This window comes from Trachypithecus francoisi, unplaced genomic scaffold (genome assembly GCF_009764315.1).
Source record: "Trachypithecus francoisi isolate TF-2019V2 unplaced genomic scaffold, Tfra_2.0 Contig01580, whole genome shotgun sequence".
NCBI classification, from domain to species: Eukaryota; Metazoa; Chordata; class Mammalia; order Primates; family Cercopithecidae; genus Trachypithecus; species Trachypithecus francoisi.
In genome coordinates this window covers 1,010,306-1,031,597 of record NW_022681443.1, presented here as the reverse complement: position 1 = coordinate 1,031,597, position 21,292 = coordinate 1,010,306, and the positions used below count along the sequence as shown (strand labels likewise).

Genomic DNA, 21,292 nt, shown 5'->3' with positions numbered 1-21,292 from the left:
GGGACGTGGTGAGGTCTGTCTGATGGCTCTGCAGGGACCCAGGTGGGCTCCTGGTGACAGCCGGCCCCTCCTCTATGTCCCACCCTTGCCAAGCCTCCCATTTGGGTTTGTGCCCAGCACTGTATGCTCAAAGCTCAAACCCTTTTTCCATCCTGGACTCAGCCCTCCTCACACACCCTCTTGCCCCCTCCCATTATCAGGATGGCCATATTCATCATCCAAACTGGAACACGTTAGAGTGACAAGGGCCACTATGACTGATCACACCAGGCCGAGGCTGGCCAGGAGAAGCAGAAGCGGCCGCCCTGTTTCTGCCTCTGCAGATACTCCCCATGGCCTCTCTCCACACCTCTCTTCCCACAGCCCTTTCCCCATCGCCCGGGAGCACAGGCGCACCTGGAGTCAGCACTTACCCCTTACCACCCTCCCCGACCTGGGGGCTCAGTCGCCCTGGCTCCATGTCTGCCCTTCTCTTCCCCAAAGGTTTATTTCCTGTTGGAAGCACAGAAAGGTCACAGATGGGGGGCAGGGGGCGGGGAGGGTGAGATAGAAAAGGCTCCACAAAGCAGAAAGCTTTGGAGGCAGGTGGCAAAGTCAGGCCTTCAGGACAGATCTGAGTTAAATCCCACTGTGTCGCCACACATGGTGTGGCCTTGGGGAGGATCTTTCTCTGAGCCTGAAATCACCAGCGGTAAGGGGACCACAGTGCTAGCCCTGCAACGCTTCAGTGAGGCATACATGACACAGAGCGAGGGCACTATGGTGGAGGAGAGGGGCAGACGAGGAGGGGCTGAAGCCACTGTGACCACTGCGCCATCCAGGTTTGTTTATTCGATACAGGCCCAGAGCCCAGCCCTCCTTCAGAGAAGTGGCCAAGCTAGGGGAAGAGAATAAATAAAGGCCGCGGAGGTGTGATGGGGACTGGACCGGCTGGTCTGGGACGAGGCAAGGGTGCCCAGGAGACACTGGCCCCAACCTCAGCTGTCCACTGCCGGCCCCACTCCCGGCAGGCTCCGGGGGCAGTGCGAGTGCCCACAAGGAGCAGGGCCCGGACTCCTGCCACCTCTAAGTCCTTTCTTTTCCTTCCTGCCCTCCCTCTCCTTCCTAAGGCAGGTCCAGAGACCAAGCTCTCCCTCTGGCTGGGGAGCCGGGAGGGGAGGGAGGGTGGAGGGGCCAGTGTCCAGGTCCCAGGCCATGACCCTGGTGCCTGTCCTGGGCAGGAGCCCAGGTTCACTGTGAGAGGACAGAGGAGCAGGGAGGCAGGCGCCCCAAGCCAGCAGGCCTTTATGCGTCACCCCCTTGCTTGGCGGCCCCACCCCGCTCCCAGGCTCAGTCCTCCCAGGCACCCTGCCCCCGGTGCCATACCCGCAGGGCACTCAGGAGTCACACCAGCTTCCACCCTTGTCCAAGGGCCCAGCAGCCCCTCGTGTATCCCTGGAGGGCTCCCCAGCTGCCGTGTCCTCCTCCTCCTCCTCCTCCTCCCCATCTGTGAACTCCTCCTGGTTGAGGCCGTAGGCCAGTGTGGTGTGCGCCAGGTCCACCTCGATGGGGAAGACGTCGGCATTCCGCAGAACTGCGTAGCAGTCGTTGTAGTACTTAGACATGGTGGACACGAGGCGCTGCAGCTGGAACACGATGTCCTGGACTGGGGTGGGAGGTCGGGAGACAGGCAGCAGTGGGCTCTGGCTGCCTGCCTCAGGGAGGAAACTCTCCCAGCCCACCCGGCCCACCTCTGGTCTCCTCTGGGCTTCCCACTCGGGCACTTCCCTGATCCCTCAGGACCCGGCAAGGGGCGGAGGCAGGGGCTGCCCAGCCCGGGGCCTCCCAGCTCCCAGTTCAGGGAACGCAGGAGGCTGCAGGGTAAATGGATCATGGACGGCCGCCCACGGAGCCCACATGCACAGGCCAGTCCCACCCAGGCCAGACTCTGGGCAGCTGGCTGGGCTCCTGGAGGGGGTTCACATCTGGGCCGTGGCCTGGCCCTGAGACCTCAGGTGAGTACCTTACCCCTCTGGGCCTCAGTTTTCCCACCTCTGAAATGAAGAGCGGACGGGGAGGAGGGCGGCGCTCACCGTGCTTCTGGTCCAGCAGTTCCATCTTCTCCAGCACGTCCTTGCGCATCTGGGAGAAGCGGGCGCGCGCCTCCTGGCGGCAGCGCAGGATCAGGCGGTACTCGTAGTTGCCGGTGCTCACCCGGTAAAGGGGCTCGCCTAGGGCCTGCGGCGGGGGTGGGACAGGAGGGCCTGCTCAGGGACAGCCTCGCCCCGCACCCCACCGCGCTTTCAAAGCCACGGCGGTTCCTCATTCCTGAGACCTCACTTCTGAGACTTCAGTGTTCCTTAGAAGCACTCAGTGATAGCTTTGAAGAGAGGAAAACACCAAACCCACACCTCTGCCACATTCAATGAACATTGGCCACAAGATGGATCCCGACGGCAAAAACATCAAAAACTTAAAAGTGCCTCGTAGGAGTGAAGAAAATCCAATTTTCCCTCCAAGAGGCCCCCAGACTGAGGAAGTGGTTCCCTGGCCAGGTGCCCAGCACCCTGAGGCCCAGGGGGACTGGGGAGGGTAGCCCCAAATCGCCAGCAACCAGAGTCCAGCCAAGTCCCCCAGGTCTCTCCCAGGTTGGCCTGAGCCACCTGCTATCCCTGGCAGATCAGGTGGGGGAAGGTAGGAGCCCCCCACCCCCTCCAACACTCACAATGCAGCTGTATTCCTCGTCATCCATCTCCTTCACCTTCAGGCAGTACGACTGTGTGAGACAGGTGAGGCTGTCAAAGTGGCTACCCCTACCCCAGGCGCCCAGCTCCACCCCCCATCACCCACCCGCATCGGGAGAGGCTGGCACAGGTGTCCAGGGAGTCCCAGAGAGGGCAGCAGCAGGTGACTGAGGCATGAGGCTGGGGGATGACCAGGGCCTGAGGCTTAGGCGGCCCAGAGTTGACCAAACTCAAGGCCCAAGAGATGCTTTGGGAAAAAAGGGGTCTGTCATTAAAGAAGCTTAGGAAGACCCTTGAAAATTCACACTGCACATGGGCCTATCAAAAGCTCTGAAAAGTCCTGCAGCAAAGGAAACTTGGCTTGCTTAATGGAGCATTTTCTCTCAATTCATTTGACTACAGAATAATTAAATGTAAATCTCACGAACATTCACTGACACCCACTTTACACTCACTCACCTAGTCTAACCCATTGTTTAAAGGCAACAAATCCCAAGGGGTCAGAGTGCACAGAGCAAGAGCCATGCCCACCCCAGGCTCTCAGATGCTTCTTTGTGCAGGCGCATCAGGGCTTCGGATGCACCTCCCTGGGCCCCTGGGCCCACGCTTCGAGCAGACATGCTGTCGGCTCTGGCTAGCCTCGCTTGCTGCGGCGTGGCTGACTGAAGTGGGGCAGATCTCCAGAGTGAGCGCTCGCCCTAGCAGCCTGGGCACCTGGACTACTCACCAGGTACTCAAACTTCACGTCCAGGTACTTCTTGATAGTGAGGCGAGTGTCTGGGATGGCTTTGTTGAGGTACGTGTTCAGGTCCGTCAGCATCTGGAAGAAGGTGGGTAGATGCTGAGGCTGTCACGGCAGGGAGTGCCAGGGTGACAAGAATGGCAATGATGCATCACCCCTGCTGGTAGACTCAACCGTCAGAGCCAGACAGTGCTCCCTGATCTCTTGTCTCTCTCAAGGATGAGAAGACTAGTGCGAGGCCCAGGGTAAGCTGTGACTCAGTGGTGAGCCAGGGTCAGAAGCCCACCCAGAGGTCCATGGCAAGGCCCAAGGAGGCGCAGTGACTCACCCATAGTCCACTGTGTGGGCGACCGAGCCAGAGGCTCTACCCAGGCACAGGACTCCAGCATCGGACCTTCTCTGCAAGCCACACTCTCCCCTCCCCACCCTCACATGCCAGACACACGCGTGCTCAATAGGACCTACCGGCTTGATGGTTTTCAGAAGCCGAATGCCAAACTTCTCGATGCTGCGGTGGGCATCGGCGAACTTCACAAAAGCCTCGCTTGCAGCTGGCTGGGGCTCCCGAACCCCGATCACAGAGAACACGTCCCCAAAGGCTGCAGGACAAGTTTGCCTTGAAGGCTGCCCCTACTTGGCCCCCTAATGGAGAAGCCAGCGATTTGCTGGGGAGAAGCGGGGCAGCAGGCCTGGCAGGCTGGAGGCCAATGTCTGCACAGGGTCTACACCTCCAAGAGAGCTGGTCTAAACCCCCTGAAGGAGCCGAGTCTACACCCGGAGGAAACTGAACTGACACCTCCAAGAGCTAGTCTATTCCCCCGAAAGTCCTGAGTGTACACACCAAGGGAGTTGGCCCTCATTTCCCAGAGGGACCAGCGAGAGAAGGCTGGGTCAAGGTTTGAGGAGGTGGTGTTGCCTGAGGCAGAACACTGGTCCGAGTCTAGACACCTGGATTGGAACACCAGCTCCACCACTCAGGAGCGGTGTGGCCCTTTCCTCAGTCTGGGCTTCATTTTCTGCAGATAGCTGGGGTCAGCTGCAGTCGGCCTGCCCAGAGTGACAGGTTTGTCAGAAATATAAATAAGCAAGGGCCTTGTGCACTGCCAGTGGCAGTGTGAAGACAGGGTGAGGCCTGTCCATCGTTGCGGCCCTTAAAAGGCCAGCTAATCTAGACGCTCCCTGCAGGCCCATCGCAAATCCCAGCACGTGAGACCAGGCCCAGCCCAGAGCTGGCCTGAGGTCAGGCGCTGTGGGTCTGACCCACCTCAGCACGGGAGTGAGAGGCCCCAGGGACTGCCCAGGGTCACGCCACAGGTTTGGGGGATGCCATTACCCCGGTGAGTCTGCGACAGCTCATAAAAGGCCCGTAGGAGGTTCTTGGTGTGTTCCGTCATCCCTGTGGGAGAGACCGAGTGATGGGAATGGGGACGCATGGTGGGGACCACACTGGCCCAGGGCAAGGCCTCCAACTGCCCACCCTACCCAAGGCCTCCAGCTGCCCACCCCACCTAAGGCCTCTGCTAGGCCCTGGTACACAGCCTTTCCCAAGCACCCAACCACGGCCCAGGGGTAAAAGCTCAGTCCAACGTACCCCGTGAGCAGCCCCATCAGACAGGGGCACCAGGATTTTGTAAGAGGCAGGGGCACACAGCCTGTGTGGGCTTTAGCCCTGGGACGGCATGGGATTCTGGGGGACTCTCGCCGTGTTTACAGGTGCTATTCTCTGAATTTTTATAAGTGTCAGATTTTTTTCTTTTGAGATGGAGTCTTGCTCTATTGCCCAGACTAGAGTGCAGTGGTGTGATCTTGGCTCACGGCAACCACTGCCTCCCTGGTTCAAGCGATTCTCATGCCTCAGCCTCTCGAGTACTGATTACAGGCACGAGCCATCATGCTTGGCTAATTTTTGTATTTTCAGTAGAGATGGGGTTTCACCATGTTGGCCAGGCTGGTCTCAAACTCCCGATCTTAAGTGATCCGCCCGCCTCAGCCTCCCAAAGTGCTGGGATTACAGGCGGGAGCCACCGCGCCTGGCCCCTCAGTTATTTTTAAATTCAGAAGAAGTATATATATATATATATATTTTTTTTTTTTTTTTTTTTTGAGACGGAGTCTCGCTCTGTTGCCCGGGCTGGAGTGCAGTGGCCGGATCTCAGCTCACTGCAAGCTCCGCCTCCCGGGTTTAAGCCATTCTCCTGCCTCAGCCTCCCGAGTAGCTGGGACTACAGGCGCCCGCCACCTCGCCCGGCTAGTTTTTTGTATTTTTTAGTAGAGACGGGGTTTCACTTTTAAGAACTCTTAATGCCCATGGTCCTAGGATTTTGCAGGTTGGTATTCCTAGTGCCAGCAACCCCACTGCCACTCTGCTGACAGCATGCTCCCTGGGGTAGAGCCAGTGCCGGGACGAGGCCACCCCGACCCACCTTTGTACAGCTCGGCGGTCCGCTCCAGCTCCTCTAGCCTCTTGACAAGCCCATCTGTGGGGTTTCAAAGAAGAGGGGAGGTCAGTGGGCTCAGCAAGCCACAGGAGGCCCAGCGCCAGGCTGGGGAGGGGAGAGGCAGCCCCAGAGGAGAACCAGGATGGGAAAGATCGGGGGTCCCAGGGAGGGGGATTTGGCGCCTCAGGTCAGCTGGGTTCAAAGGTGTTTTGGAAATGACTAGGCCCTGCTCATGGCCAGTGGAGGGTCCCTGCCTAGCAGGCGAAGCCCCTGCACTTCTATCCCAAAGCCTGCTGGCAGCCGTGGAGGAAGGCTGGCAGGAGCCACAGGAATGGAGATGGAGCAGCCAGGCCGCCAGCGCAGGCAGGACCTGGTCCCTGCCTCCCAAGCACACAGATGGCTCAGAAGGGAAAATGCAACTTGGGGAGGGAAGGGGAAATTCAGGAAGGCTGAGAGAGCTCACACTGGGAAGAGGCCTTGGTGATCATATTCATTGGTTTAACTGATGTTTCTTGAGCACCTACTGTGTGCCAGCCAGCATGTCAGGCTCACTTTGAGCCAAGCCTTGCTCTCAAGGCTCAAAGCTCAGCAGAGAAGCCAGTCCAGTGGCCGGGTGATGGGTAGCGGTGTGATGGTGAGGGCTGCAGGGGAGGGGTGGGGCAGTCGGGCGCTCTCTGCTCCCCAGTCTCCTGTGCTGACCTGGGTCAGGGTTTTTGAGCAGAAGCGGGGAGGAGCAGAGGCTGTGTTCAGGCCTCTCTGGGCAGGGAGGAAGCTATGCGACAGGCTGTCAGGGGAGGAAGGGAGCACTTCAGAGATCTTGGTGAGGCTTTGGCCACCCGGTGACCTCCAGGCCTGGGCTCCCCAGAGCCTTAGCACCCGGCCAGCCGGCAGGAAAGGAGCCATGTAAGCGTCGTGCTGTTGTTTTTAGCTGGGTCATGGGACATCATGAGAGCTTCAATTTTAGAAACCCTATTTAAGGCCAGGGAAATTGCAAGGTTTGGGGGGAAAAACACAACAACCAGTTCTAATTTCATCTCAACGGCTGGTAACTACAGTAACAGGGATTTATAGGCACCAGGAGGCTGAAAATAGCAGCCGCCACTTTTGTACACCATTTGGAACAAGCTCAGACCCCACCCCCACTTCCCTAGCCAATAAAGCCCAATGTGCCCAGCTGAGCCTACAATTTCTAGAGGTATTTATATCTACCCCACACGCACACTGCAGAGCTGCTGCTATTTTCAAACTCGGACTAGCGACGGTAGGAGTGGGACCGAGTGTTTCGTTGGCCACCCCGGGGAGGGGAAGTGTGTGCGCATGTGTGCATGCGTGTGTAAATGTGCACGTACACGCCTCCCCGCTCGCCTGGGCAGCCGCCTCGAAGGGAGGACCTGCTGAGGCAAGGGCAGCAGTGCCACCTCCTGGACAAAGGAGGCATGAGGTGGGCAGCGAGAGTGCTGGGGTGAGGGGTAAGGGGGCTGAGGGCAGGGGCAGAGGCACCTCCCCACACTGAGTCTGTTTCCCCATCTGTGACCTGAGGGACACTGGCTAGGATAGCCCAGCTGACAGCTGTGGACACTCCAGGAGCTGGAGAGGCCTCTGGGGATGCAGAGATGGTGACTTCTCAGCTCCACGGGCAGAGGCCAGGGTCAGGCCCACGGGACCCACAGCAGCTTGGTGGGCAGCCATGGTGCCCCTTCCATCTTCCCAACCTGGGCTTGAGTCCCCAGGGCCCAAGCTGGGTGGGAAGAGACTCACCATTGCAAAGGATGGCCCGGCTCAGGCCCAGAGCATCTGCAGTCCCTGAACTCATGTTCTCCACCAGCCGGTGCTTGACTTTCTTCAACACTGAGCGGGGGACGAAGGACCTGGTGAGTCTGTGGCTGCCCAGAGGCCATCCCTGCCCCCAGCCACACCACCATTCACAGGGAGCATCCCACAGGGGGCAGAAGGACTGCTGGGGGTGGCTGTGAAGTGGGGAATGTCCAGTGGGGAGGTCCTAGGTCCTTGCCCTATTCCCTCTGCTTTGCAGAGGTGCTGGCAGTCTGGGCAGTTGAACACGGAGGGCTTCGCCCAGGGCCTGCTGCACATCAGCTGGTGGTCCTGAGAGCCCAGTGCCGCCCAGGCTCCGCACCGGCCAATGGAAGCCAAGGAGGCCTCTTCCCTCCTCTGTGTCACATCAGGACCTAGGGTGTCGCATAAAGGGGAAGGGGAGAAGAGGGGCCCCTGGGCTGGTTATGTGAAAGTAATGGGCGCCATCAATGACCATGAAGCTCGGAGCCCAGACTCAATTACTGCATCTCACCAGCTTAGTCCTAGGAAGGGGACTTAGTCCTGTGTTGGAACGAAAGGGTTTCGGAGGAAGCTCCTGGACAGATCCAGTCTGCCCTTAGCCCCTTGGCCTCTGGCCCTAGGGTGTATGAAGAGGGCTGCTGGGCTCCGGAGCTGAGAGACCTGGGTGTGCGCTCACTAGGGGCTGCAGAGCCCTCTCTGGGTCTCAGGCTTTGATCCGTCATGTGAAGCGGCCGGTCCAGAGGACTCGAAGCTGCTGTCCAGCTCTTGAGTCCTAACGTTTCTACAGAACCAAGGCTCAGCCCCTCTAACAGGAGAGACCTTCTCCCAGGGCGCAGACCCTCTGCCCAGTGCCTGAGCTCCAGTTCAGATCCAGAGTCCCTGGGAGCTGAGGGCAGGAGAGGCCAGGGAGGAGTGCGGCCGTGCTAGAGGGCATGGGGCGCCAGGCCAGGGTTGGGTTGCTCTCCCTTTATGAAGAGGGAGGCCCTGGGCCGTGGACACCAAGGCGATGGCTGGCAAAGGACAACCCTAGGGTAGCAAGTTCCCAGAGGAGCGGCCGAAGTGGGCAGGTAGGGGTGAGACACGGGGGAGTGAGAAACCAGGGACAGAGCACAGGCACAGATGCAGGGAGAGCACCGGGGGTCCTCCCAGGCCTTTCAGATTTGCTTGGTCAGAAGTCAGAGCCCACAGCCATGTAACTCTGGATTCTCCTGTCACGAAGGGGAGGGCAGGGCTGGCTGGGGCACTTCTCCGTTGGGCCAGGGCCCATCCAGGGAGGCTGCTGGACACCCGTAACAGCTCTGACCAGCTTACCAATGTCCAGGGACATGCCCTGCTTGGGGTCCGCCTGCAGCTTGTTGTAGTGGATGGTCACCTCCCCCTGGAAGAGCAGCACACACAGACTAGTGAGGGAGGCTCCAGACCCTGAGCCCTTCCCCACCAAGACTGTTCTGGACTTGAGAATCCTGAGCCCAAGTCCGGGCACGGTGGCTCACACCTGTAATCCTAACACTTGGGGAGGCTGAGGCGGGCAGATCACTTGAGGTCAGGAGTTTAAGACCAGCCTGAGCAACATGACAAAACCCCATCTCTACTAAAAATACAAAAATTAGCTGGGTATGGTGGCGCGTGCCTGTAGTCCCAGCTACTCAGGAGACTGAGGCACAAGAATCACTTGAACCAGGGAGGTGGAGGTTGCAGTGAGCTGAGATTGCACCATTGCACTCCAGCCTGGATGACAGAATGAGATTCCGTCTCAAAAAAAAAAAAAAAGAATCGTAAGCCCCAGTAAGGGGACAGGCTGAGAGCCGTGACATGGCCCCACCTTGTGACCCTGTCTGCTCCCAGGCCCCTCCGTTTCTACTCTACATCTAAGCCCTGGGGAATCAGTGGGGACAGGGCCTGCACAGGGCCCACAGCCCGGTCTCTGATGTCTTGTGCTTTGGCCAGGTCAGGCTCTCCTTCTTCCCTCCCCAGGCAAACCACGCTCCAAGCCTTTGCCGTGTCCTTTCCCTACACTGATTACTCCTCCTCCCCGCAAACCACCCCATCCCCAGGAATCCCTCTACTCATTCAACAGCTACATCTGAGCACTTGCTCGGTGCCTGGTGCTAGCGCACCAAGGGGAAGGGGCAGGGGCAGCCCCAGTTCCCAAGGCTGATGCAAATCAGGGAATGACACAAACCACTTTCTAACGACTGCTCAGGAGACACAGGCTTCTCCCAAGAGGACTTCCCTGAGCACGGGAGGCTACTGTGTTCACTCTCATCCTTGCAAACCAAAAACCCTTGAACTTGGGACCACATTCATCCAAATATAAAACAGGATTTAAAAATCAAGTCCCAAAGGGAAACCAAAATGAGAGATGCAATCAGAGTCAGAGGTGGGGTGTGAACTGCTCCCCCAGAATAAAACACAGGCGTGCTCAGGGGACACCCACAGGGAGCAGCTGTGGGCCCGCGGCAAGCGGGCTGCAGCGGGAGTCGGGCCCGGGCTCCAGTTCAGCTGTGTGACCACAAGCAGGTCACTTCCCGCCTCTGGACACCTGTAAGACGGAAGAGTAATCCCTGCCCAGCACCCAAACAGGGGAGCTGGGCCAATGCTGCATCCTTGTCATGGCTGTGTGCAAACACAAAGAGCTCTTGTCCTCATGGGCAACCTGAGGAGCTGGTGTGACCAAGCCTGAGAGGACAGGGAGGGACCTGACAAGCAGAGATGGGGAGGAGGGAAGGGGCTGCCGAACAGGGCACACACAACCCAACTCGGCCAGAACAAGACACCCTGCACCTGTTCCCGTGATCAGTTCCTCTGCCTAACAGGTTACGCCTGGGGCAGTGATACCCAGACCATGTAGAGTGGCAGCTGGGGCAGTGATACCCAGGCCATGTAGAGTGGATGCCTGGGGCAGTGATACCCAGGCCATGTAGAGTGGCAGCTGGGGCAGTGATACCCAGGCCGTGTAGAGTGACAGCTGGGGCAGTGATACCCAGGCCGTGTAGAGTGACAGCTGGGGCAGTGATACCCAGGCCGTGTAGAGTGGCAGCTGGGGCAGTGATACCCAGGCCGTGTAGAGTGGCAGCTGGGGCAGTGATACCCAGGCCGTGTAGAGTGGCAGCTGGGGCAGTGATACCCAGGCCGTGTAGAGTGGACGCCTGGGGCAGTGATACCCAGGCCATGTAGAGTGACAGCTGGGGCAGTGATACCCAGGCCATGTAGAGTGGCAGCTGGGGCAGTGATACCCAGGCCATGTAGAGTGGCAGCTGGGGCAGTGATACCCAGGCCATGTAGAGTGGCAGCTGGGGCAGTGATACCCAGGCCATGTAGAGTGGCAGCTGGGGCAGTGATACCCAGGCCGTGTAGAGTGGCAGCTGGGGTCTCAATGAGCCTTGCTGCTTCCTTTTTACAGCAGATCTCTAAGCTCCAGCCCCAGGCCCCGATTTGTCTTATGGCTAAAGGGGCTGGAATAGGAGAATGTACAGGATGGGAATATTCCTGCCTACAGCAAGGAAGGAGAGAAGCAGGGACCACTCAGGAGCAGGACAGGAGGATAAAGGGGAGAGAGGATGGAGTAGCGGCTGGCCTGGGTTAAGGCAGGAAGGGGGACTATCAGGGGTGCTAGAACCCGGAGGACAGAAGTAGGGCTGAGGGAGGTGGCTGCAACCCTTGGCCAAGCTCAACTCACAGTGGGGACCCCGCCCCCAAGATTTCTAAATCACCCCGCGTCTGCGCACTGCCTGCACATCAGTTCTTTCACAATATTGGTTTCCTGAGACTCGCCAGCAGCCACATCGCTAGGAAATGGCAAAGGAGCTGCGTGCTCACTTTGGGAGAGGCCAGGATGCCGCCTGCCATTCCAGGAGGGAGTGTCCCTGCAGAGAGGCCTGGGCCTGTAGCAGCAGGGGTGGGGGAAAGCAGGGGCAGACAGTGTGTGACTCTGGTCCATAGAGCAGAAGATCAGCTGGCCTGGGACGGGGGTTCTCTGGGTGTCAATAAGCCCAGGAGGCTGCGTGGGACCGAAAGTTCCTACAAGATGGGGAAAGGGTGCTCTTCCTTCTCTCTTAGCCCTCGCAGGCCCAGCATGACCCGGCTGACATTACTGGGTGTCTACTGACCCAGGTAGGATCACCTTGGACTTTTAGCTTCAGCTCCAGTGCTGACTGGGACACATGGGCTTGCCTGAGGGACGGTTCCGAGTCTGTCAGCTCCCCGGCAGCTCACAGGGACCTTGTGGTCTCGCTGCCCACTCTCTTGCCAAGGTTCAGCACAAGTCCTGGAGCACGACTACTATTTATTGAATGAATGAGGGATGGACGAGGGAGGCTGGAGTGTGACCCTAACCCTGCACGTGCCAAGGAAGGGGGCGGTGAGGGCTGATACCCCCTTGCAGGCCTGATGGGGCCTCTGGCAGCCTGGAGGCCTCAGAAGCATGTGTGGCTGCCTGTGGACACCTGCTCTGCAGCAGCCCTTACCTTCACCTCCTGAATCATCTTCGCCACCTCCACCTTGGTTTTCCCTTTGATTGACCTGCCATTGACACCGGTGATCTCATCGCCAGCTGCCACTGTGCCGTCCAAGGCTGCTGGAGTGTTGTCAAATACCTGTGGGTGCGTAAGGAGAGTGGTGGGGGAAGAAAGGGAGGGTTAAGATGGAACCTGGGAGGACACCAGACCACTGCCTGGCCCTGTCTTCCACTCTACCCTCTGCTCTCGTTTTTTGAGAACGCGTCTCACCACCCAGGCTGGAGTGCAGTGGCGTGATCACAGCTCACTGTGGTATGGAACTCCTGGGCTCCAGCAATCCTCCTGCCTCAGATATATAATCAAATTTTTTTTTTTTTTTTTGAGTCGGAGTTTCGCTCTCATTGCCCAGGCTGGAGTGCAATAGTGTGATCTTGCTCACCACAACCCCTGCCTCCCAGGTTCAAGCAATTCTCCTGCCTCAGCCTCCCGAGTAGCTCGGATTATAGGCCTGCACCACCACGCCTGGCTAATTTTGTATTTTTAGTAGAGACAAGGTTTCTCCATGTTGGTCAGGCTGGTCTCAAACTCCCGACCCCAGATGATCCACTTGCCTCGGCCTCCCAAAGTGCTGGGATTACAGGCGTGAGCCACCACACCCAGCGTCAAATGATTTTTGACAAGGGTGTCAAGAACATTCAGTGGGGAAGGACAGTCATTTCAACAATGGTATGTTAAAAATGAAGTTGACACTACCTAACACCATATACAAAAATTAACTCAAGGCCAGGCGCAGTGGCTCACGCCTATAATTCCAACACTCTGGAAGGCCAAGGCAGGCAGATCACCTGAGGTCAGAAGTTTGAGATTAACCTGGCCAACATGGAGAAACCTTGTCTCTATTAAAAATACAAAAATTAGCGGCTGGGCGCGGTGGCTCAAGCCTGTAATCCCAGCACTTTGGGAGGCCGAGACGGGCGGATCACGAGGTCAGGAGATCGAGACCATCCTGGCTAACACGGTGAAACCCCGTCTCTACTAAAAATACAAAAAACTAGCGGGCGAGGTGGCGGGCGCCTGTAGTCCCAGCTACTCGGGAGGCTGAGGCAGGAGAATGGCGTGAACCCGGGAGGCGGAGCTTGCAGTGAGCTGAGATCCGGCCACTGCACTCCAGCCTGGGCGACAGAGCAAGACTCCGTCTCAAAAAAAAAAAAATTAGCTGGGCATGGTGGTGGGCGCCTGTAGTCCCAGCCACTCAGGAGGCTGAGGCAGGAGAATTGCTTGAACCTGAGAGGCAAAGGTTGCAGTGAGCCAAGATCATGTCACTGCACTCCAGCCTAAGCAACAGAATGAGACTCTGTCTCAAAATAATAATAATAATAATAATTAACTCAAAATTGATTAAAGACCTAAATGTAAAAGTTAAAACTATAAAACTCAGAAAAATGCCTAGCCCAAAAGCTTCACGACATTCGATTTGACAGTAATTTCTTGGATATGACACCTAAGACCCAAGTAATAAAAGAAAAACTAAATAAATAGAACAAATTTTCAAACAGGTGCATCAAAACACACCGTCCAGTCTGGACAACGTGGCAAAACCCACTCTCTACAAAAAATACGAAAATTAGCTGGGCATGGTGGTGTACGCCTGTAGTCCCAGCTACTTGGGAGGCTGAGGTGGGAGGATAGCTTGAGCCTGGGAAACGGAGGCTGCAGTGAGCTGAGATCCCATCACTGTACTCCAGCCTGGGCAACAGAGTGAGACTCTGTCTCAAAAAAAAAAAAAAAAAAAAGGGCCGGGCGCGGTGGCTCAAGCCTGTAATCCCAGCACTTTGGGAGGCCGAGACGGGTGGATCACGAGGTCAGGAGATCGAGACCATCCTGGCTAACACGGTGAAACCCCGTCTCTACTAAAAACTACAAAAAACTAGCCGGGCGAGGTGGCAGCGCCTGTAGTCCCAGCTACTCGGGAGGCTGAGGCAGGAGAATGGCATGAGCCCAGGAGGCGGAGCTTGCAGTGAGCTGAGATCTGGCCACAGCACTCCAGCTTGGGTGACAGAGCGAGACTCCGTCCCAAAAAAAAAAAAAAAAAAAAGAAAGAAAAAAGAGAAGAGAAGAAAAGAAAAGAACATTATCAACAGTGTAAAAAGGCAACCCACAGAATGGGAGAAAATATTTGCAAATCACATTTTTGATAAGGGATTAATATCCAGAATATAAACAGAATTCCTAAAACTCTGTTTTCTTTTTTCCTCTTAGCTGATTATGCTTGTAGAGAATTCCTAAAACTCAACAACAAAAACCAATCTAATTCAAAACTAGACCAAGGGCTGGGCACGGTGGTGCACATCTGTAATCCCAGCATTTTGGGAAACTGAGGTGGGAAGATCGCCTGGGCAATATGGCAAAACTCTGCCTCTACCAAAAACAAAAAATACAAAAATGAGCCAGGAATGGTGGTGTGTGCCTGTAGTCCCAGCTACTCAGGGGGCTGAGGTAGGAGGATAGCTTGACCCTAGGAGGTTGAGCCGTGATCGTGCCACTGCGCTCCAGCCTGGGCGACAGAGCAAGATCCTGTTTCAAAAAAAAAAAAAAAAGAAAGTTAAGATGGTAAATTTTACCACAATAAAAAAAAAAACAGAAAAAAACAGAACAGAGAATACAGAAAGTAGGATGTCATCATCAAGATACATGACAAGAAAGACACGGTGTTCCCAATGACATCACCCTTTGAGGATCTGGCACAATAAAAAAAAGCCTGTGCCTGCAGCTATCATCACGACTCTTCCCAACACCAGAGACAAAAAGAAGGTCCTCAAAGTCCTCACAGATCGGAAATAAAACACATCACACATAAAGGCTCACAAGAACGGCAACAGCCATGTGACAGCAAAGGACAATGTGACAAGGCCATCGCGCTTCACGCAGGAGTTACTGTCAGCCTTGACATTCATTCTCGAATCTGATGAGCCAAAATGTCAACTGAAAGGAACATGGGAACCACAGTGACCAAATTAGGCAGACCTGAGGTCTCAAAAAATTGACATCCCACGTGCCCTTTCTCAGAAAGCTACAGGAGGATATTCTCCATGGGAGATCAGGGAGTAAACCAGGAAAGGGACCCTCAAGATGGGGGAATCCAAAGAGGAGGGGCAGGGGGAGGGCACAAAGGGGAGAAACTACAGGGCAGAAAACAGACTGAAGAAGATGGGGCCAGGCACAGTGGCTCACGCCTGTAATTCCAGCATTTTGGGAGGTGGAGGCAGGCGGATCACTTGAGGTCAGGAGTTCAAGACCAGCCTGGCCAACATGGTGAAACCCTGTCTCTACTAAAACTACAATTAGCCAGGCATGGTGGCATGGGCCTGTAATCCCAGCTACTTGGGAGGCTGAGGCAGGGGAATCACTTGAACCCGGGGGCTGGAGGTTGCAGTGAACTAAGATTGAGCCATTGCACTCCAGCCTGGCAACCGAGCAAGACTTCATTTCAAAAAAAAAAAAAAGAAGATGGGAAATTGTGGAAAACATACTGAGGAAACAAGGAGAGTGCAAAATGAAAAAAACAACCCAGGAAATGACCCCCACCCTCTCAAAAAAGAAGAAAAGGCTGAATTAAGAAAAGAAACACAGATTCCTCAGAAAGTGAAACATAGAGTTGTTTTGACTAGAATGAGAGCTCCGCAAGAGGGATCTTTGTTTTCTTCACTTTTTTATCCCTAGTGTCTACAACAGAGCCTAGGAGGCACTTGAAAAAGATTTCCTGGCCGGGCGCGGTGGCTCACGCCTGTAATCCCAGCACTTTGGGAGGCCGAGACGGGCGGATCACGAGGTCAGGAGATCGAGACCATCCTGGCTAACACGGTGAAACCCCGTCTCTACTAAAAATAAAAAAAAAATTAAAAAAACTAGCCGGGCGACATGGTGGGCGCCTGTAGTCCCAGCTACTCGGGAGGCAGAGGCAGGAGAATGGCGTAAACCTGGGAGGCGGAGCTTGCAGTGAGCTGAGATCCGGCCACTGCACTCCAGCCTGGGCGGCAGAGCGAGACTCCGTCTCAAAAAAAAAAAAAAAGAAAAAGATTTCCTGAACAAAATATCTGTTGCACTAATAGTAATTTAGCCAAAAATGGAAAAATAACTATGTTGGAAAGGTGGGATGAGAGGAAACAGACTGGTCAAGGGAAGAACTAAATTCTCATCTACCGGACGAGGCAAAGTCAATAGATATTTACAGGTGATAGATCAAGAAATAACAGGATAGGCTGAGAGTGGTGGCTCATGCCTGTAATCCCAGCACTTTGGGAGGCCAAGGCTGGTGGATCAGTTGAACCCAAGAGTTTGAGACAAGCCTGGGCAACATGGCAAAACCCGTCTCTACAAAACATACACAAAAATTAGCCAGGTTTAGTGGCACGTGCCTGTAATCCCAGCTACTTGGAGCCTGAGGTGGGAGAACCATCTGAGTCTGGGGAGGTCAAGGCTGCAGTGACCCATGATTGCACCACTGCACTCAAGCCTGGGTGCCACAGTGAGACTATTGAGAAAAATGGAAGCCCATGCATGAAGAAACAGAGAAAGCCGGGTGAGGTACGCAGGGGAAGGGCAGTGGCTTGCTATTATTTGACACAGGACTTCTAATGCTCTTGACTTTGTAGAGGCAAGTCACATAGTACTTTGATAAAAACAAAATTGAATTTTAAAAAATCGATTATATTATTATTATTATTATCGAGACAGAGTCTCACTCAGCCGCCCAGGCTAGAGTAGAGTGGCATGATCTCGGCTCGCTGCAACCACCATCTCCTGAGTTCAAGCAACTTTCCTGTGTCAGCCTCCCGAGTAGCTGGGATTACAGGCACCCGCCATCATGCCTGGCTAATTTTTGTATTTTAGTAGAGACAGGGTTTCACCATGTTGGCCAAGCTGGTCTTGAACTTCTCACTTCAGGTGATCTGCCCGTCTCAGCCTCCCAAAGTGCTGGGATTACAGGGGGGGAGGCCTTGCTACTGCCTCCTGGGTCACAGGAGGCCAAATGGCTCATGAAAGAGGCAGCACTGTGAGCAGAAGCAAGACCAGGTCAATCCTGGGAATCTGTCTTCGAGGCCTACAAACGACTCCTTAGCAAGATCCTCACAGAGGCCAGTTTCCCATCTGCCACCAGTGGCTACCCAGTTGAGAGGGTTAGAACGGGTCTTCCTAAGGCTACAGCAAGGTCACTGACTTGGATGAGCCACACAGTGAAGGAGGCCCCACAGCAGGTCTGTCACCACTCCTGAGTTACAGTGGACAGAATATCACCAGTGCAGCTTCCTCTACAAGAGACACAAGAGTGTTCCTCACCACTGGTAGAGCATCTGGGAAAATATACAGCTGCCTGGAAAATAACAGCAGCTACTGCTTAATGCGTTTCTTTTTTTTCTTTTTTTTCTGAAACAGGGTCTCACTCTGTCATCCAGGCTGGAATGCACAGAATGCAATGGCGTGCTCTCGGCTCACTGCAACCTCTACATTCCAGGTTCAAGCGATTCTTCTACCTCAGCCTCCCGAGTAGCTGGAACTATAGGCGTGCACCACCACGCCCAGCTAATTTTTTGTATTTTAGTAGAGACGGGGTTTCACCATGTTGGCCAGGCTGGTCTCGAACTCCTGACCTCGTGATCCACCCACCTCGGCCTCCCAAAGTGCTGGGATTACAGGCGTGAGCCACTGTGCCCGGCCAATGCACATTTCTTAAGTGCTAGTGTGTTATGTTGTTTTATTGACTTTTCATAGGAACCCAGAGACGATTATGTCTACATGTTTTAAATCCCGCCTTTCTAGGTGATGAAACTGAGGCCCAAAGAAGTTAAGTAACTTGCTAGTAAGTAGGGAAGAAGCTTGCATTTGAACTCAGAAGCTTGCATTATTTCATCATATTTCTATGACACTTCATTCTGGCTAGTACCCAAGGCTGACGGTTTTGTTGATTCAATAGTCAATTTCTATTGCATGTCCACTATGTGCCAGGCACTGTACCTGGTGCTTACTGCAGTGAAAAAGCAAAAAGCAAACCAGGACACTGCCCTCAGTGCAAAGAGTCTACTCTACTAGACAGAGGGCAAATAACAAGTACTAAGTGCCGAGAAGGAAAAAACCAGAGTGACGTGGGGAGAAGACAGGGCAGACCAATGCAGTGCAGGTGATCAGAAAGCCCCTCTGAGAGGGTCAGACCTCAGGAATGAGAAGGAGTCAGCTACGCAGCGTGGAGAAATGAACCTGCCTTTGTCATGCCCAAGTAGAGATATACCTTGTGCCCCCCTCCAAAGCGCCCAATACCTGGACGATATAGAGACAGGGACAGTACTGGGCCCCTCCTCCAATGCTGATCCCGATCAGGTTCTGAGCATCCTTCTGCAGGGTCACCTTCCCAGGCACAGTTGGGATTCCACTAGAAAGAAAAGCAAGCGAGGCTGACTCTCCTGGCGGAAGGATGACTGGAGGGGGTGGCCCTCCAAAACTCCTGAGGGGCTCCACTGGCTGCCCAGCTTTTTCTCTCCCTCCCCTGGACAAAACAACATTTTGTGCTGGAACATGCACAGCTCTTGGAGTTAAGCAGATGTGGGATCAAACCCCAGCTCTGCCATTTATCAGCTACAGAACTTGGTTTCTTTTGAGACAGAGTCTTGTTCTTGTTGCCCAGGCTGGAGTGCAATGGTGCAATCTTGGCTCACTGCAACCTCCACCTCCCGGGGTTCAAGTGATTCTCCTGCCTCAGCCTCCAGAGTAGCTGGGACTACAGGCACCTGCCACCATGCCTGGCTAATTTTTTTGTATTTTTAGTAGAGACGGGGTTTCACCATGTTGGCCAGGCTGGTCTTTAACTCCTGACCTCAGGTGATCCGCCCACCTCAGCCTCCCAAAGTGCTGGGATTACAGGCGTTAAGCCACCGTGCCCAGCCAGCTATGGGACTTGGGTAAGTCACCCTCTGTGCATCTCAATTTCCTCATCCATAAAATGGGGATGAGCACCCTTATCAGAGTTCTTCTAACCATGCATGGAGGGCGCTAACAGCAACCCAGTCCACAGCAGGCACTCCATAAAAACAGGTCTCCCTTCCCTTTCATTTATTCGATCTCTGAGATTTGAGCCAGGTTCTGTCCTTGTCACCTTATCAGGCATCTATGGAATATGATGGCCACCTACTCCAAGGAGTCTTCCTCTATTAAACCATCCACCTCCCACCTCTCAACTGCTCAATTACCTCTTAGCTTCCACTATAAATTAGCATTGACTGGTGTTTTATGATAAGTACTCACGCTGATTCACTTATTCATTCAAAAAAATTTGCTAACAACCTACTGACGTCAAGCCCCTTACTAGGTGCTGAGCACAAAGCAAGGCATTGCACCCACTCCCTGATCTGAAAGAGGATATATTCTAATGGGAAGACAAATCTAATTTTTGAAAATCTGTCCTACTAACGATCTATGTTGGGAAGGAAGGTGTGTCCACAATATTCCTATGCAACCTTCAAAACCTGGTTCAATTGCTACCTCCTCCATGAAGCTTTCCTTGACCACCCCAGCAGAAGCACTGCTCCATCTACTTTGCTCTTCTTGTCACCAAGTCATGCTAATAGTGCCCTTATGGCACTGAGCTGTGATTATCCTTTTAACTGTCCACAGCCCCCTACAAATAGTGAGCTCCTGGGAGAGCAGGATCCACTGCTGCTTCAGTACAACACCTGATCCACCGCTGAGAAGCAAGGCTTTGTGGGACTGGGAAGTCCAGGGAAATGAGGAACTTGGGGCTCCTATACTGCTGGAACTTGGGGGAATAAAATACTCACAGTTTATCCTCTTCGATGTCATAATCCAAGTCTGCAAACATGGTTCCGAGAGTTGGAGTGGGCTGGCTAACTGCCCAGCTCGGTAGGGGAATGGGGAACTGGATCCGGGAGAGAAAGGAGCATAGGATTTAGGGAACAGAAGTGCATAAATGCCATCGCCACCCCTCCCTCCACCACCCTCAAACGGGACAGCAGGGCCCTCCTCTTCCCCTCTGGAGTGGGATGGGGCAGTCTCCGGGTGGGGGGCTGGGTAGGTGATTCTTACTAGGTACAAAGGGGAACTCCAGGCCAGGGCGATAGGCTCAGATCCCAGAGCCCGCCCCACGGGTCTCCAGGACCTGGGGAGCTGCCTCTGTCGCTCACCGGAAGCGTTGGTCCCACAACCGGGTCCGGGCCAGGCTGGTACCTGAACCCACCTGCCGTTCCACCTGGCGGTGGCCGCTACTGCACGTCACTTCCGGCAGAACGCGGAAGTCCCGCCTTTCCCCACACTGGATATTTGCTCCAATCCCTGCAGACAATCCTTCCCTTCCCGGCTCTCGGGACGCTCGGAACCAAGAACAAGAACAAGTATTGGCGGAAGCTCGCCGTTAGTAGGAACAAGCGAAAACAGAGGAAAGGTCTGGACAGGCTGACAGCGTCTAACCCCGCCCTTTGCCCTGCTGCCGCCGCCATCTTGGGAAGGGCAGGATTTGTCCCAACTTCCTCAGCCACACCAGGGGCCCGCGCCGACTCGGCGGTTGCCATGGCAACGAAAGCATCCCTGAACTGGGGTTACCTCCGGCAAGGCTCAGTGGACTATAAACCCTGAGACATGCCCTTTCACCCCTTCACCACCTGGGCCTGTGACTCCCCTACTAGAATGGCCCTTTGAGGTCCCAGCCCATCCCAGTTTCGCCAACTTAAGTGCCAAAGAGCGAGGAGTGATTTTGTGCGGGGCCACACACAGTTGGTGTAAGATCTGGATCGTAGCCCTGAAACTCCCGCCGCCTAGTGTAGGGGTCTTTGAATGTCCAAACACTAAACAGAGAGCCAGGAGAGGTGTATTCAGTAGGTCTTACTATTAAGGACAGACTGGACATGCGCCCTTCCCTTTATGTGCCTCAGTTTCCCCATAGGTAAACTAAGGCCATTGAGGTAAAGGCTTTCTATAGTATATGGTGAAAGATTTCTCACACCCCCTACTCCTTCCTTAGTCCTGAGGAGCAGCCCAACTGGGGTCCCAGGGAGGGTCAAGGTCCCCATGTACCTGAGGCTCGGGAAATGCTCCCAGTGCTCCCCAATTGAAGAGTCCGAATCTTGTCTCCTCGCC

General features: G+C 54.9%; 1 protein-coding gene across 3 annotated transcripts; it reads right to left on the bottom strand.

The window, feature by feature from the left end:
* Positions 1 to 809: 809 nt before the first annotated feature.
* Positions 810 to 21,057, bottom strand: PICK1 (protein interacting with PRKCA 1). 3 transcript variants are annotated; one of them, XM_033189204.1, is made up of 13 exons: positions 20,246 to 21,057; positions 19,981 to 20,078; positions 18,467 to 18,578; positions 12,164 to 12,292; positions 9,009 to 9,075; positions 7,662 to 7,751; positions 5,889 to 5,942; positions 4,799 to 4,861; positions 3,931 to 4,064; positions 3,451 to 3,543; positions 2,705 to 2,755; positions 2,073 to 2,217; positions 810 to 1,645 (listed from the first exon to the last, which is right to left on the bottom strand). In XM_033189204.1, the coding sequence occupies exons 2-13, from the start codon at positions 20,019 to 20,021 to the stop codon at positions 1,377 to 1,379; spliced, it is 1,248 nt and encodes a 415-aa protein (XP_033045095.1). In that variant the 5' UTR covers positions 20,022 to 20,078; positions 20,246 to 21,057; the 3' UTR covers positions 810 to 1,376. The 3 variants fall into 3 exon arrangements, with proteins under 3 accessions (XP_033045095.1, XP_033045105.1, XP_033045111.1); XM_033189214.1 differs by having other exon boundaries at positions 20,344 to 21,057; XM_033189220.1 differs by having other exon boundaries at positions 20,397 to 21,057.
* Between the last annotated feature and the right edge of the window lie 235 nt (positions 21,058 to 21,292).